Source organism: Macaca fascicularis, chromosome 18 (assembly GCF_037993035.2).
Source record: "Macaca fascicularis isolate 582-1 chromosome 18, T2T-MFA8v1.1".
NCBI lineage: Eukaryota > Metazoa > Chordata > Mammalia > Primates > Cercopithecidae > Macaca > Macaca fascicularis.
Window position 1 is genome coordinate 62872513 of NC_088392.1, and position 13284 is coordinate 62885796.

The 13284-nt window shown below is 38.2% G+C and overlaps 1 protein-coding gene across 7 annotated transcripts in view; it reads left to right on the forward strand.

Moving 5' to 3' along the window:
* The window catches only part of CHST9 (carbohydrate sulfotransferase 9), a 293740-nt gene extending 280923 nt beyond the window's left edge, over positions 1–12817 (forward strand). For all 7 annotated transcript variants that reach the window (XM_065533960.2, XM_005586983.5, XM_045377915.3 and 4 more), the window contains one exon: positions 1650–12817. In XM_065533960.2, the coding sequence (XP_065390032.1) occupies positions 1650–2744 (1095 nt within the window). In that variant the 3' untranslated portion in view covers positions 2745–12817. The remainder of the gene's footprint in view (positions 1–1649) is intronic.
* Positions 12818–13284: the final 467 nt, after the last annotated feature.

The following is a 13284-nucleotide window of genomic DNA, read 5'->3' on the forward strand; positions in this document are numbered from 1 at the left end:
TTGCCTACCACCATATAAGACATGCCTTTGCTCTTCCTTTACCTTCTGCCATGATTGTCAGGCCTCCTCAGCCATGTGGAATTGTGAGTTCATTAAACATGTTTTTCTTTATAAATTACCCAGTCTCGGGTATGTCTTTATTAGCAGCATGAGAACAGAGTAATACACGGGGCTATACACGTTGGTATATGGTGTTCAGGGGCTTATTCACACAGTCCCCTTGCACTAGAAAAAAAGCAGTGCCCTTCAACCTCAGCTGGTGGAATGACCACGATGTCTGGAAGTGGCTCCATGAACAGTGCTTCATTCCTCTGTTCTATTGCTTAATTTGCTAGAAAATTACTAATTATCCTTGAAGACCTAATTCCATTCACTCATTCACTTGTTCATTCCACAAATATTTGAGAGAAATTATTATAGGCTATAGACCATTCTAGACACTCTTGGGGATACAATAGTTTAAAATTGTGTATATACACACACACACATATATACTACATATATATGCAATCATGTGTATCATGTGTATATATATATATTTGCAATCATGTTTATATTCCCTAGGAAACTTTCCCCACTACTGCCTCCACCTCTAGGCTGATGACACCATGCATTATGCCCGCAGCACAGAATTTATTCATTTACTTTTCCAATAACATGCTGAAAACCTTATATGTATATCTCAATCCATTCCTCTCCACACCATCCTTTTCAAGTCTAAGTAAGATCATGTTACTTACAAAAGTTCCCTAGTTTACCCAGAGTAAACGCCAATGTCCTTAAAATTTTCATCCCTACCAGAGGATGCCACCTTGTAAATCCCATCTTCCATGTCTTCTTTTACTGCGAGAGTTGTAGGAAGGATGTGGCAAGATGAACACTATGTAGTAAATGGACTCATTCATCCTGCTGGAAAGATAACTACATTTTTACTCTACCTTGATACAACTTTATGGAGCAGGACGTGAAGTAGACTTTTCTGGATTCCTTAGTCATTCTTCACTTGGGAAAAAGGGAAGGTCTCATACATTAATGAGATTGTATACTATGATCATAATAAATTCTTAAATTATTGTGATAACTACTTTAGAAAAATAGAGCATTTTCCCAGAAAAAAAAAAAAAACATGACTTTTTGTAAGCACTTAGAAAACTGAAATGGTCATCAAGATTTATAATTAGGCTTGACACAATTTTAAGTTGTAATTTATGATTTTGAACTACTCTGTGCATTACAGAGTGCTCCCTAAAAACAACAAAAGTTTCAATCTCAAAACATCTCCAGTTTGTATCTACATTCAGGTGCACAAACTAAAACAGTACTTGAAGATGACATACTTATTAATATCCCAAAAGTCATAGATGCCCAGAATGGTTGAGTTACATTCTATTGCATTACGGGTAAAGCCAGAACAAAAATACAGGGCTCTTTCCTCTCTATGCTGTAGATGCCATTTCTCATTGCTACATTTTCTGTGAAGAAGCTCACTACAAAATGTATATTCAGCATGCCTTGCTAAATTGTTCTGGCAGCTTATATGAAATATGCTCTCCTCGATAGTATTTTAAAACAAATATGTTAAGTTCCTTATCTAGTATACCCACACTTGTGACTGTGCTTTCAACATTTCTCCTTCTTTATTTTAACAGAACCCCAAGTTTCACATGCCTGAGGATGTAAGAGAAAAAAAGGAAAATCTTCTACTCAATTCTGAGAGATCTACTAGGGTCTTAACAAAGACCAGTTATTCGCAAGGAGGGGATCAAGCTTTAAGTAAGTCCACAGGGTCACCAACAGAGAAGTGGAGGATTGAAAAACATCAAGGAGCTAAGACTGTTTTCAACAAGTTCAGCAACATGCATTGGCCAGTGGACATTCACCCTTTAAACAAAAGTTTAGTCAAAGATAACAAATGGAAGAAAACTGATGAGATCCAAGAGAAACGAAGGTCTTTCCTTCAGGAGTTTTGCAAGAAATATGGTGGGGTGAGTCATCATCAGTCACATCTTTTTCATACGGTATCCAGAATCTATGTAGAAGATAAACACAAAATCTTATATTGCGAGGTACCTAAGGCTGGCTGTTCCAATTGGAAAAGAATTCTGATGGTACTAAATGGATTGGCTTCCTCTGCATACAACATCTCCCATGATGCTGTCCACTACGGGAAGCATTTGAAGAAGCTAGATAGCTTTGACCTAAAAGGGATATATACCCGCTTAAATACTTACACCAAAGCTGTGTTTGTTCGTGATCCCATGGAAAGATTAGTATCAGCCTTTAGGGACAAATTTGAACACCCCAATAGTTATTACCATCCAGTATTTGGAAAGGCAATTATCAAGAAATACCGACCAAATGCCTGTGAAGAAGCATTAATTAATGGATCCGGAGTCAGGTTCAAAGAGTTTATCCACTACTTGCTGGATTCCCACCGTCCAGTAGGAATGGACATTCACTGGGAAAAGGTCAGCAAACTCTGCTATCCATGTTTGATCAACTATGATTTTGTAGGGAAATTTGAAACTTTGGAAGAAGATGCCAATTACTTTTTACAGATGATCGGTGCTCCAAAGGAGCTGAAATTTCCCAACTTTAAGGATAGGCACTCTTCTGATGAAAGAACCAATGCTCAAGTCGTGAGACAGTATTTAAAGGATCTGACTAGAACTGAGAGACAATTAATCTATGACTTTTATTACTTGGACTATTTAATGTTTAATTATACAACTCCATTTTTGTAGTTTGCATTCATTTTCTAAAATCCTGTATATACTTAATGATGATGAGCTCAAATCAGCTACTGTAATTTTTCTATAATTCTCTGTATGAGAGAAATTTAACTAAGTGCAGTTGTCTTGATTTAATGTAGATTTTTACCAAATAGTATGACACCAATTGGCACAAAGTTATAGGAAAATCACCCACAGGAGATGTAAACAACTTGAGTTGCTCTAAAATGTTTGGAAAAGAGCTGCTTTTGCATTATGAATTATATTGTTGAAGCAATAACCTAGCCAGCTGTTGCATTAGCTAAAGCAGCCTCTTGCAATGGTAGGAAAAAAGGATCTAAAATAGCATGAGTGTATGTCTATATCCTGGAATTTATCATCTAAAATGCATGAATATATTTTTAGCAGTCTGTGGCATATTAATCAAACTGTTGAATTGTTTTCTTACACTCTGGAAATCTTTCTATCAACTATAATGATAAATCCATTTTGAAGTGGTATTTTGGACTTAGGCATTTTACTTTAGATTGGAAGGCATTATGTGATTTACAATATGAGAATACAACAGAAAAACCAGATGAGGCTGTGGCTTTTTATATTCAACAGCCAATAAAAAATGTACAACATGCTAAGATCAAAGCAACAAAAGCAACCTTTTTCTTCCAGAAAAACTTAAGGGAATTGATTCTGTTTTCTTTTGAGCCCTCCACAAAGAGACAAAATGAACACAAGCACTAAAGGTCTACATTTCTGAAGCAGGCAGTTGAGAAGCTTAAGTCTCTTCAGATATAAATGTGCTCCTAATTCTGGTTTAATTGGGCAGGGGGGAAATTGTTTCAGGATGGAATAATCATCAAAAACAAAAGTTGCCATTCTGAATATGGAACTCAAACAATAACAAAGTTTTATAAGTATATTGTTTGAATCAAAGCATCGTGTGCATAGTTTTATATGTGGAATACACCCTAAGAATAGCTTTTGTTTTCAGTTTAATTATTCAGCTTAGGAATGACTTTTTAAAAACTAATATACCACTTCAAAGATAGGTTATGTTCTAGAGAATAAACATAAAAAGATCCACTAGAAATGTGTTTAATAGGCTTATGCATAAGCAAATTAAGGTATTTTCTTTTTAAGTTTAAATATTCTATACTAACAAAGTCAAATACCGTTGCATTCAAATATTAAATCAAAGTCCTTAGAAAAATAGGTCCATGTGTCACCCTTATGAATAGTTGTAATGCATTTTGGAATTTTTTTCCAAGGGATCCTAAATTGGATCCCTTGGGGAAAAAGAGGGATCATTTTGGATGGGAAACATTTGGATGGGAAACCTACTTTAATTGGTCGACTATTACCCTGAGTTAAGAAAATCACAAGTCTTTCAAACCCTGCTTAAATGCTTTTCCTGAACATCTTCCTCTTCCTAAGCTATCATTTTTTTCTTACCAGTAAATATTCAGTAATGGCTTTCAAAGAACAGTAGGTATTAATATTTGAATGTTAATAGACCAAGATAGTTACAGTCATACTTATTTCATTTTGATTTTCTATTTCATGGCTGAGTATTCATGAATTGCTTCGCTCCTTACACACACCTGCCGTGTCCCATCTGTGTCTCCTAAGGAATGAGTAAACTGCAATGGGCTGAGAGATCATAAGTATTAAACCTTCTAATCCAACCTTTTACTACTTTTCCATGCCATTAACTCTTGCCTCTAGACCATACACTTAAGCTGTGCTCTCAGTTTTTAAGAAGTTTTACTCTGGAATAATCTAAATTACATAATTTAAAATTTTGCTACACCATGAAGAGTAGATTCCTTGTAATTTAGGGAAATTGAAATTATCTTTTTATGGAGAGACAAAATAGAAAATATTCCAGAAGCCTAAAATTTTATTCCTAAGCAACACAAAACTTGCTTTATATGAAATCTGCTATAAAGAATAAAGGCAATTTCCTCAAAGGTATTCCTAAAACTATATAAGGAACAAACAAAGAACTTTTCATAGCTTTAGAAAGAAAAAAATAGAAACAACAGTCCTACCTCTCTTATTGGCATGTGTAATGCATCGGGCAGGGTAGCATGCATAACTGTGTAACTGTTTGGCTTTGACGATGGAGAGGAGGGATGAGTGGAGGAAAATGATACCCAGCGTTCTCTACGGAAAGCTGTTATGTACCTTTTGCTGTATATGTTCCTTTCCTGACCCTTTCCAACAAGCCCATGTCACCATGGGTCATTCTTTTCCTAAATGGGCTCTCTGATGCCAAGTGACACCCTGTGTAGTTACAAGTTCCAGAAACCATGCATGTTTTTGCCAAGTAAGAACAAACTTCTTATATACCTGCTCTTCATTTTAGATGAGTTATTTTCATGTTAGGACCAAAGAAGCCAGTCATCATCCTGGATTACATGTGAGTTTAAAACCCAACTCCATTCTTCTCTCCTGACTTATGTGGCTTTGCAGACCAGCTCACATTCACCTTTGTCATTTCTGCCTGTGCATAAATCCAGGTGGGAACACCACTGTTCTTTAGGACCATCACAATTTCATGAATTTAATTCCTAAAGGCAAGTGACCAAATCCAGACTCATCTTCCAGATGTCCAAAGTTCCCATTTTAACGTTAGGTGCAATTATAAGTCCTCCAATTGAACCCTAAGGATCCTATTTGTTTTTATAGGCAGCAGTAACACAATGGGCAGGCCCCTTTGCTCTGTTATTCCCCTGTCTGCAATTACTATCAAGGTAACGAGTTGGCAATTAAATCCAAAACCACAGTTACGTAACCTGTAAACTATCTATAGATGTGCAATGTTGATGTGATTGTGCCCAGAAACTGCCATAAACTTCAATGGAAACGTACGAAGAGGACATCCAGTTTTTGGATTTTCTCCAACGTTTAGAAATATCTATGAATTCAATGGAACTGTGAGGCCACTTGCTAGATGTCTATAAAACATTCTCTAGCAGAAAATATTATTATTATTATTAAGGAATTGGTAGTTCTAATTCAAGAACTACTTGTATGTCATGTTTAATTAGAAAGAGAAAAAATATTTTTACATTTTATTCATGTATTATTATTCTTATCTCCTAAAATGTATAGTGTTTAGCAGAAGGAATATGTAAGAAGATGCAGAGAATTTTGAATATTAGAATGCCCTTTGAAAAGATCACTTGCTGAATTAATAGAATTTGGGATTAGGCTAGGACTACAGTAAATGTCTCCTTCCTGTTCATTCTCATATGGCCTCTCAGGGCATCCCAGTCTCTAGGCCTTCATGGGGCATGATGAAGCAGAAGTTTTGCTCAGGGCTAACCCTCCCAAGATCTCTGATACTTGAAAAAGGATTGGCCAAAGGCATTTATTTATAGCTCAACTACCTGAGAACCTTAGACCAAGGCTAATTCAATTTAGTCCTACCTTTAGGCTCATACCTTCTCAATCTCAATCATGATCATTATACAGTAACTGTACGCATGATCCCAGCTAACATTTATTCAATACGTACTGGGTGTCAGGCACTCTTCAAGTAGTTTACATGCATTAATTTAATCTCCATAGCCAGTCTAACATAGGTGCTACTTTGTAGCCCTCTCCCTTCCCATCTATCATAAAGGAAAGTAAAGCAGACTATAGCTGAGTAACTTGCCTAACGAGACACGGATGATAAGTAGGTCAGAAGCCAGGATGAAGCCAAGCAGCAGATGCCACTACCAAACTCTTTGTTTAGAATACTACAAACAAATATTTACTTTTGCTTTCTGTTACCTGTCAGGATAGGTAGAGGCAAAAAGAATATATTGGAATCCTGAAATTCTTTCCATACAAATATGTGTGTGTGTGTGTGTGTATTTAGCTAGTTAGTTATCACATTTCAAATCAGCTTATTTCTTTATTCCTGCTGAGTTCAACTGACAGGTTCAAAGATTTTGGAAGAAATTAGGTTTCCTCCCCACAACTTTTTTTTAATCCTTAGTTAATCATGGGACACAATGTTTTTAAGAAGAAAAAAGTCCCTGGAACAAATTTAGCCTTACGAAAACGAAATATCATTTCCTTGTCAAGAAATTACAGATAGCTACATGAGCGGTCAAGGATAAGCAGAATCTAAGAGGAGGAAAGTTCAGGCAAACTTTCCCCACATAGGCCCCTGACAGCCACTGCAGATGGTCATGGTTCAGCAAGCTAGTCACACACAGTGAGAACCACTCCTGCTGGAAACAGAGCAACTGTGCATTGTCCCCGTCTTCCTGAGTCTCCATCCCTAGTACTAGCTTGTAGTCAGATTACCCTGAGCCTACACGGGAAGACTACAGAAAAGAATAGAGGAGCAAGTTGACTTAAACCAACTGAAAAACACCACAAAACCAGGTGAAAATAAATAAGCTCTTGCTAGAAGATGGCAGACTTTTCCCAGGCCTGTGGACATTACCTGAGGAAGGCCAGGTCTGGGGAGTTCAACAGAACATTGCCTCATATCATTTCATTCTCAGAATTTCCTAGTCAGTCACATCTTAGTTTTTCACCAGGATCATATCCTTCCAGGCAAAAGTATTTAAATCCATTTAAGCAGTCATCTTTTTCCATCCCTAAACTGCTCCTCAAGTCTCACACTATATTTGGAATGCTCCCCTCTCTATATATCTGGACATTCATTTCTTGTTAACTCACCAAGGAATCTCTTGAGATTACTCAATTTCGAAATCTCATCTCTTTATGAGCTCCCTGATAGATAGAAAAAGACAACGTGGTTTTCCCCTGGTGTAACATGCATCAGATTATTCTCTTACCAATAAATGCAGGCATCCCTTTCCTCGATTTTTTTTTTGTAGGGAGGTTCATTAATTTATTTGTTCATGTGCTATTTATCTCACTTTATATGAATATAAAATATCTGTTGTTTTTGTAATGTCTTAGGTCTTCCAAGAGGAAAGGAACTGTGTCTGTTGAATTCACTTTGTACCGTATCTAGCAAAGCACTCAGTGGAAAGCGTTACTTTAACAGATGCTTTCAATGCTGTTGTTTAAAGGTTCCTGTACAACTTCTTTTAGTGTAGAATTTGTATATTTCTGCCTGTGACATTCAGGCATCTCTAGGACCAGAGGATCTGAAAGGAAGGTGCTGGAGCAGGGCAGCTGAGGGAAGGGAGCTGAGCCGCACACCTTTTCTACACTAATAGTCATCTCTTGACCTGAAGGATAGTTGCAGACACTGCAATCTTTTACATTTCTAAGAAAAGGCAGTTGCTTGATTGTTTGGGGAAGAAAATGTTGAAAAAAAAAACGCATGATTCTGATCAATATAAGAGCCATTAACTGAGGATCTACTCAGTAGCAGACACTGGAAAAATACTTTACATACATTCATTTAAAGACATGAAGTGTAAGTCTAATTATTTCCAAAAATAACTTTCAAAAAAAATCAGTCGAGTATTTTTCCACGTATCATTTCATGAATGAGAAAACTGAGTATCAAAGAGTTTTAATAACTGTCTCTCTGGCCCCAAAGCTAAGACCATGCATTGGCAGCCCGTGGGGTAGATCTGGCTACAGATATGTTTGGTCTGGCTGACAGTGCATTTTACTTAACATCTGAATTAGTTGCCAACATTGGGCCTCATTAATGACAGAGGATTTGTTGCCCTACATTCTATATGCCCACCTGAAAATAGTTGGACAGAGGCAAGGTCAGTCCCTTTAGGTGAGGTTGGAGATCTCTTAGTTGTTCACACTCTACACTAATCCACCATCACTCATTCACCTTACTTGCCTGGCCCCTAAGCATCTCAATTTTCAAGTCCTGCTCTGAAGTGCGTATTCCTTCCCCCGCCAAGCTTCCAAAGGAAATCAACTCCTGAACATTCTCCTTGACCCGGTCTGTGTTGTGCAGGTAGTGAGGTATCCCTTTCTGGGTTTCCATCTCCTTGCTCACCATGCTGCTTGCCCTTTGGTCCTATATCCAGTGGGATCTCCAAACAGTATTTCATTGTTTGGGGAAGTCTCTTATGACCAATGACAAAGGTGTTGGGAGAAATCCAGTACCAATTTTTGGCATCTTTCTGTCGTAGCCACTGGGTCCCCTGGCAACAACATTCCTTCCTACCTCCTTCTGCAGAGATGAGTCATTCTCTCAGGCTCTTGGAGCTCCAGTATCTAGGGACAGAAACTGGCTCCCACTGCTGCCTCCAGACTGCTATTCTATAACCTTCATCCAAAAATCTCTTGTTTTACAGGTGTACCCACTTCCTCAACTCTGAAAATTACCTGCTTCCCAGCCTTCTCTGAGGATTCTTCTTTCTGATTTATAACATGCCTCTCCACCCCACTTCCTGCTATTATCTCGGTGATTGTAGCACCCCCAGTAACATTCTACTCTCTTTGCTTCTTAATGCTCTGATTACCTCCTCCTCCTCCTCCTCCTCCTTCTATACGTAGAGAGCTGGAGAAAACAGGAGAAAGGATAACTATGACTTTTGTCCTCAAATACCAGTAAAACTGTAGTAAAATACACAGTATCTCATTTTATGCATTCATTTGCTGAAAATGTTTCCAAAGTTTAGAAAAATGATTTTTGGATGTACTATATAATAAATAAAAACGCACTCAGAATGCTAGAGTATCTACCAATTTAAAAGAACAATATTATTAGTTTGACTGTAATTATCCTTAAGAAAAAATAAGCCCCGGTTTCACTTCTCAATTTCTGAAAAAATAGTGTATGGACCACCTGTATCAGAATTAACCTACTTTTTGTTAAAAAGAGATTCCCAGACCCCATCCAAGATATACAGAATTGAAATCTCTATGAAAACCACTTGGAAATTTCCTTTTTAATAATCTCTTGGGGTGCTTATAGACAGCAGAGTCTGACCCTCATGTGTGTGTGAATTTTTAAAGTCCTGGTTGATTATAAGGGATAAAACCTGCTCTTTTCATTCTGTCACTGTGTTGAAAAGTTAACAACTCTCAGCTCAGAGAATTATCAGCGGGTATTGGTACCAAAGTCCTCTGTAGGATTTTGACCAGCACTGAAGCAGAAACTTGGCGTCCCAAGTCTGCCAAGTGCAAGAACTAGAGCTGAAATGATGAAGTGAGTGATGGGGACAGCACTGGGCACTGCCCAAACTTTTTGAAAACTTTCACAATGAAATGGGGAAATGGAAACTTTCCTCTGTTTGAAATACAAAGGACAAACGTGTACTGAAGGCAATTTTGGCAACTCAACTTCACATTGAACAAGTGAAGACAATATGAGTTTCTCCAATAAAAAATAAAAAGCTGTTTTCAAATTGACCTAAGATGATTGAAAATGGAAAATATTTGCTATTTGGATTATTAGTTTGAGAGCAAGTGCCCCAGGAAATATTCTGCAATTTAATTTAAATGGTTAGAATGTACATTTTCTTGAACTTCATTAAAGGATTTGTCTCCTTTTGCCTTTCTACTATGTTGAACCATATGACATTGCCAACATTTGACTGACTCTCTGACATACAAACACAGCTCTTTCATATGGGTCCACTAACAGTTCCGCTGCTACCTACCCAATTCTAGCCACATTGGCTCTCCTCAGAACTATTGGAAATAGCCTCTGAATAGAAGTCCTGCTTTTTTAAATTTCTTTCTTTAAAAATTACTTTTCTCTCTGCTTTTTTTCTTCTTTTGATATGTTTAATTGTGGCAAAATAACATAACATAAAATTTTATCATCTTACCATTTTTTGGTATCCTTTTAATGAATATTTTCCTATCCCTCCCCATCTTACTTGTTTTTTTGTTTTTTTGTTTTTGTTTGTTTTTGAGATGGAGTTTCACTCTTGTCGCCCAGGCTGCAGTGCGGTGGCACCATCTCTGCTCACTGCAACCTCCACCTCCTGGGTTGAAGCAATTCTCCTGTCTCAGTCTCCTGAGTACCTGGGACTACAGGTGCCCACCACCATGCTCAGATAATTTTTGTATTTTTAGTAGAGACGGGGTTTCACCACATTGGCCAGGATGGTCTCGATCTCTTGACCTCTTGATCCGTCCTCCTCAGCCTCCCAAAGTGCTGGGATTACAGGCATAAGACACCATGCCTGGCCACCATTTTTTAAGTGTACAGTTTAGCAGCATTAAGTGTGGTTGTGCAAACATCACCACTATCCCGTCACATACCTTTCTTCCTTGTGAAAAATGGATACTCTGCACCTATTAAACAACTCCACTTTTTGTCCTTCTCCAGCTCTGGCAACCACCATTCTACCTTTTGTCTCTACAAATTTGATAACTTAAAATACCTCATATAAATGGAATCATACAGCATGTGTCTTTTTGGGACTGGCGTATTTCTCTTAGCATAATGTCCTCAAGGTTCATCCATATTGAAGCATGTACCAGAATTTTTTTTCTTTTTAAGGCTGAATAGTATTCCATTCTCATTGCCTGGCCTCAGGCTCTCAATACTATAACCCATTCCCAGCTTAGTCACCTGATACCTGCATCAAACCCACTATTATCCAGCCACATTGAACCATTACATTCTCTGAAAACATCTCTTGCTTTTTCCCCTGTTTTGCTCACACTATTACACTGCCTGAAGTGTCCTTTATTTCTCTTTAAGGACCTTCACATGGGTGTCCCCTCCAAGAGTTGCCTGCCCCACATGACCATCCCACATTCAGCTCGGTCTACCCTCTCTGCTTGGGGACTCTCTTCCACTCTCCTTGCTTTAACTTCACCATTAGGATGATGGTTCTGAAATCTTTTTCTAGCCCTTATGTCTATCATGAACTTCGATTCAGATTCCCAATTTCTTGTGGGACTACTTCATCTAGATGTCTCACTAGAGCTTCCAACTCAACATGACCAAAGCTGAACTCATCACCTAACCCCCAAACCTGCTTTCTCCTTATTTGGTGGCAGCACCATCTATCTACTCCATCTCCTGGGTTAGGAACCTAGAAGTCAACCCCGATTTCTCCCTGAGCTGACTCCTCACAGCCAGAGAATTCAGAAAGCCCATTAACTTCACTGCCTGACTTTTTCTCAAGCTTCTGCTCTCCTCCCATCCACTCTGCTAATATCTAAGTTCAGACTCTCACCTTCTCCAGTCTACAACTCTACAATAATCTTGAACTTCTCTCCCACTCTCATTTCCCTCAATGCCATCCTCCATACAGCTGCCCTTGTAATCACTTTAAAATGCAAACCCAATTCCAGTTCTGTTTCCCATTATACATTCTATATCCTGCATGATCTCGATTCTTTTTCAGGCATATTTCCGGCTAATTTCTGCCTCCTGGCTTAATCTCCAACAACCTAGAATGGACATAGTAGCCTAACATTGGATAGTTTTCTGCCTCCTGGGTCTACTCAGCTTTTCCCTCTATTGGGGCACCCATCTAAACCCCTTCACCTCCCCAACACTTCCTAATCCTAAACTCTGCTCAGGGAGGCATTCCTCATCTCTGCCTGGCTCAGATGGGATGCTCTGCCCTGAGCACTATGAGTGATTGGGAAGCAGGATTCTATGTAGGATGGTTAGGAGCCTGGGGCTTGTCATGAGTAAGAACCGGGTTTGAATTCCATATCCTCAACTTTCAAATGTTGGGACCTCTGAAATTGATTTAACTTCTCTCAGTGCCAGTTTTCTCATCTGAAAAATGAGGACAGAATACCTACCTAGTAAGGGGGGTATGGGAAATGCATGTAAAGTATTTAATAAGTGCTCAATAAAATAAAACTATTGATTTATCTCATAGCCTGTACATATTTCTATCTCTGTGCTGGAAGAATTCTAATGATTTATGTATGTGTCTTGCTTAGTAGAATCAATTCCTTGAAAGTTAAAGTTTGTGTCTTGTTCATCCTTGTAACCCCAAAGAAGATACTAGTTAAGTATTTGTTGAAGAAATGAATGCAGCAACACATCCAGTACACCAGTTCCTGCGTTCATGTGGTACTCTGTCCTTCCCTTAAGGTACATTCTGACTTGTATTATAATACTACGAACATGTGTCTTCTGTTTCCTGTTAGATTCTAAGTTATCTGAGGTCAGGAATCACGTCTTACTCAATAAATGTACATACATCAAATTAAATTTGAGGCTTTCAAATGTGGATTCTTCATAATTGAATTAATGGTTTAGAATAGCAGGCTTCCTAGCCAAACAAAGAAACGAATAAGTAAACTAAAAATCACTTTGTTCAATCATCTTCAACCCTTTTCTTTCCATTAGCACTACACCCTGACCATGATGAACTTTTATCTCCTCAAATAAGCCATGCTTTTCTCTGCCTTAGGGCCTTTCTATGGGCTGCTCTCTGAGTGTCGAATACTATCAGACAATCTAATACATCACTGTTTTCAGAAAAGCCTTTCCTGGTCCACAGATCAGGCTTATTCATTCATAGTTACATTCCCACTGCAAGATGAGATGGTTCTCTGGGTCAGGGAGTGTCTCTTAGGTTTCTTCTGTTTTTCTCAGCCCCAAGCGTGTAGTCAACATTCAGTAAACTCTGTTGACTGACTAAATAAACAAAGTTCTGAATTTCAGTCTTCC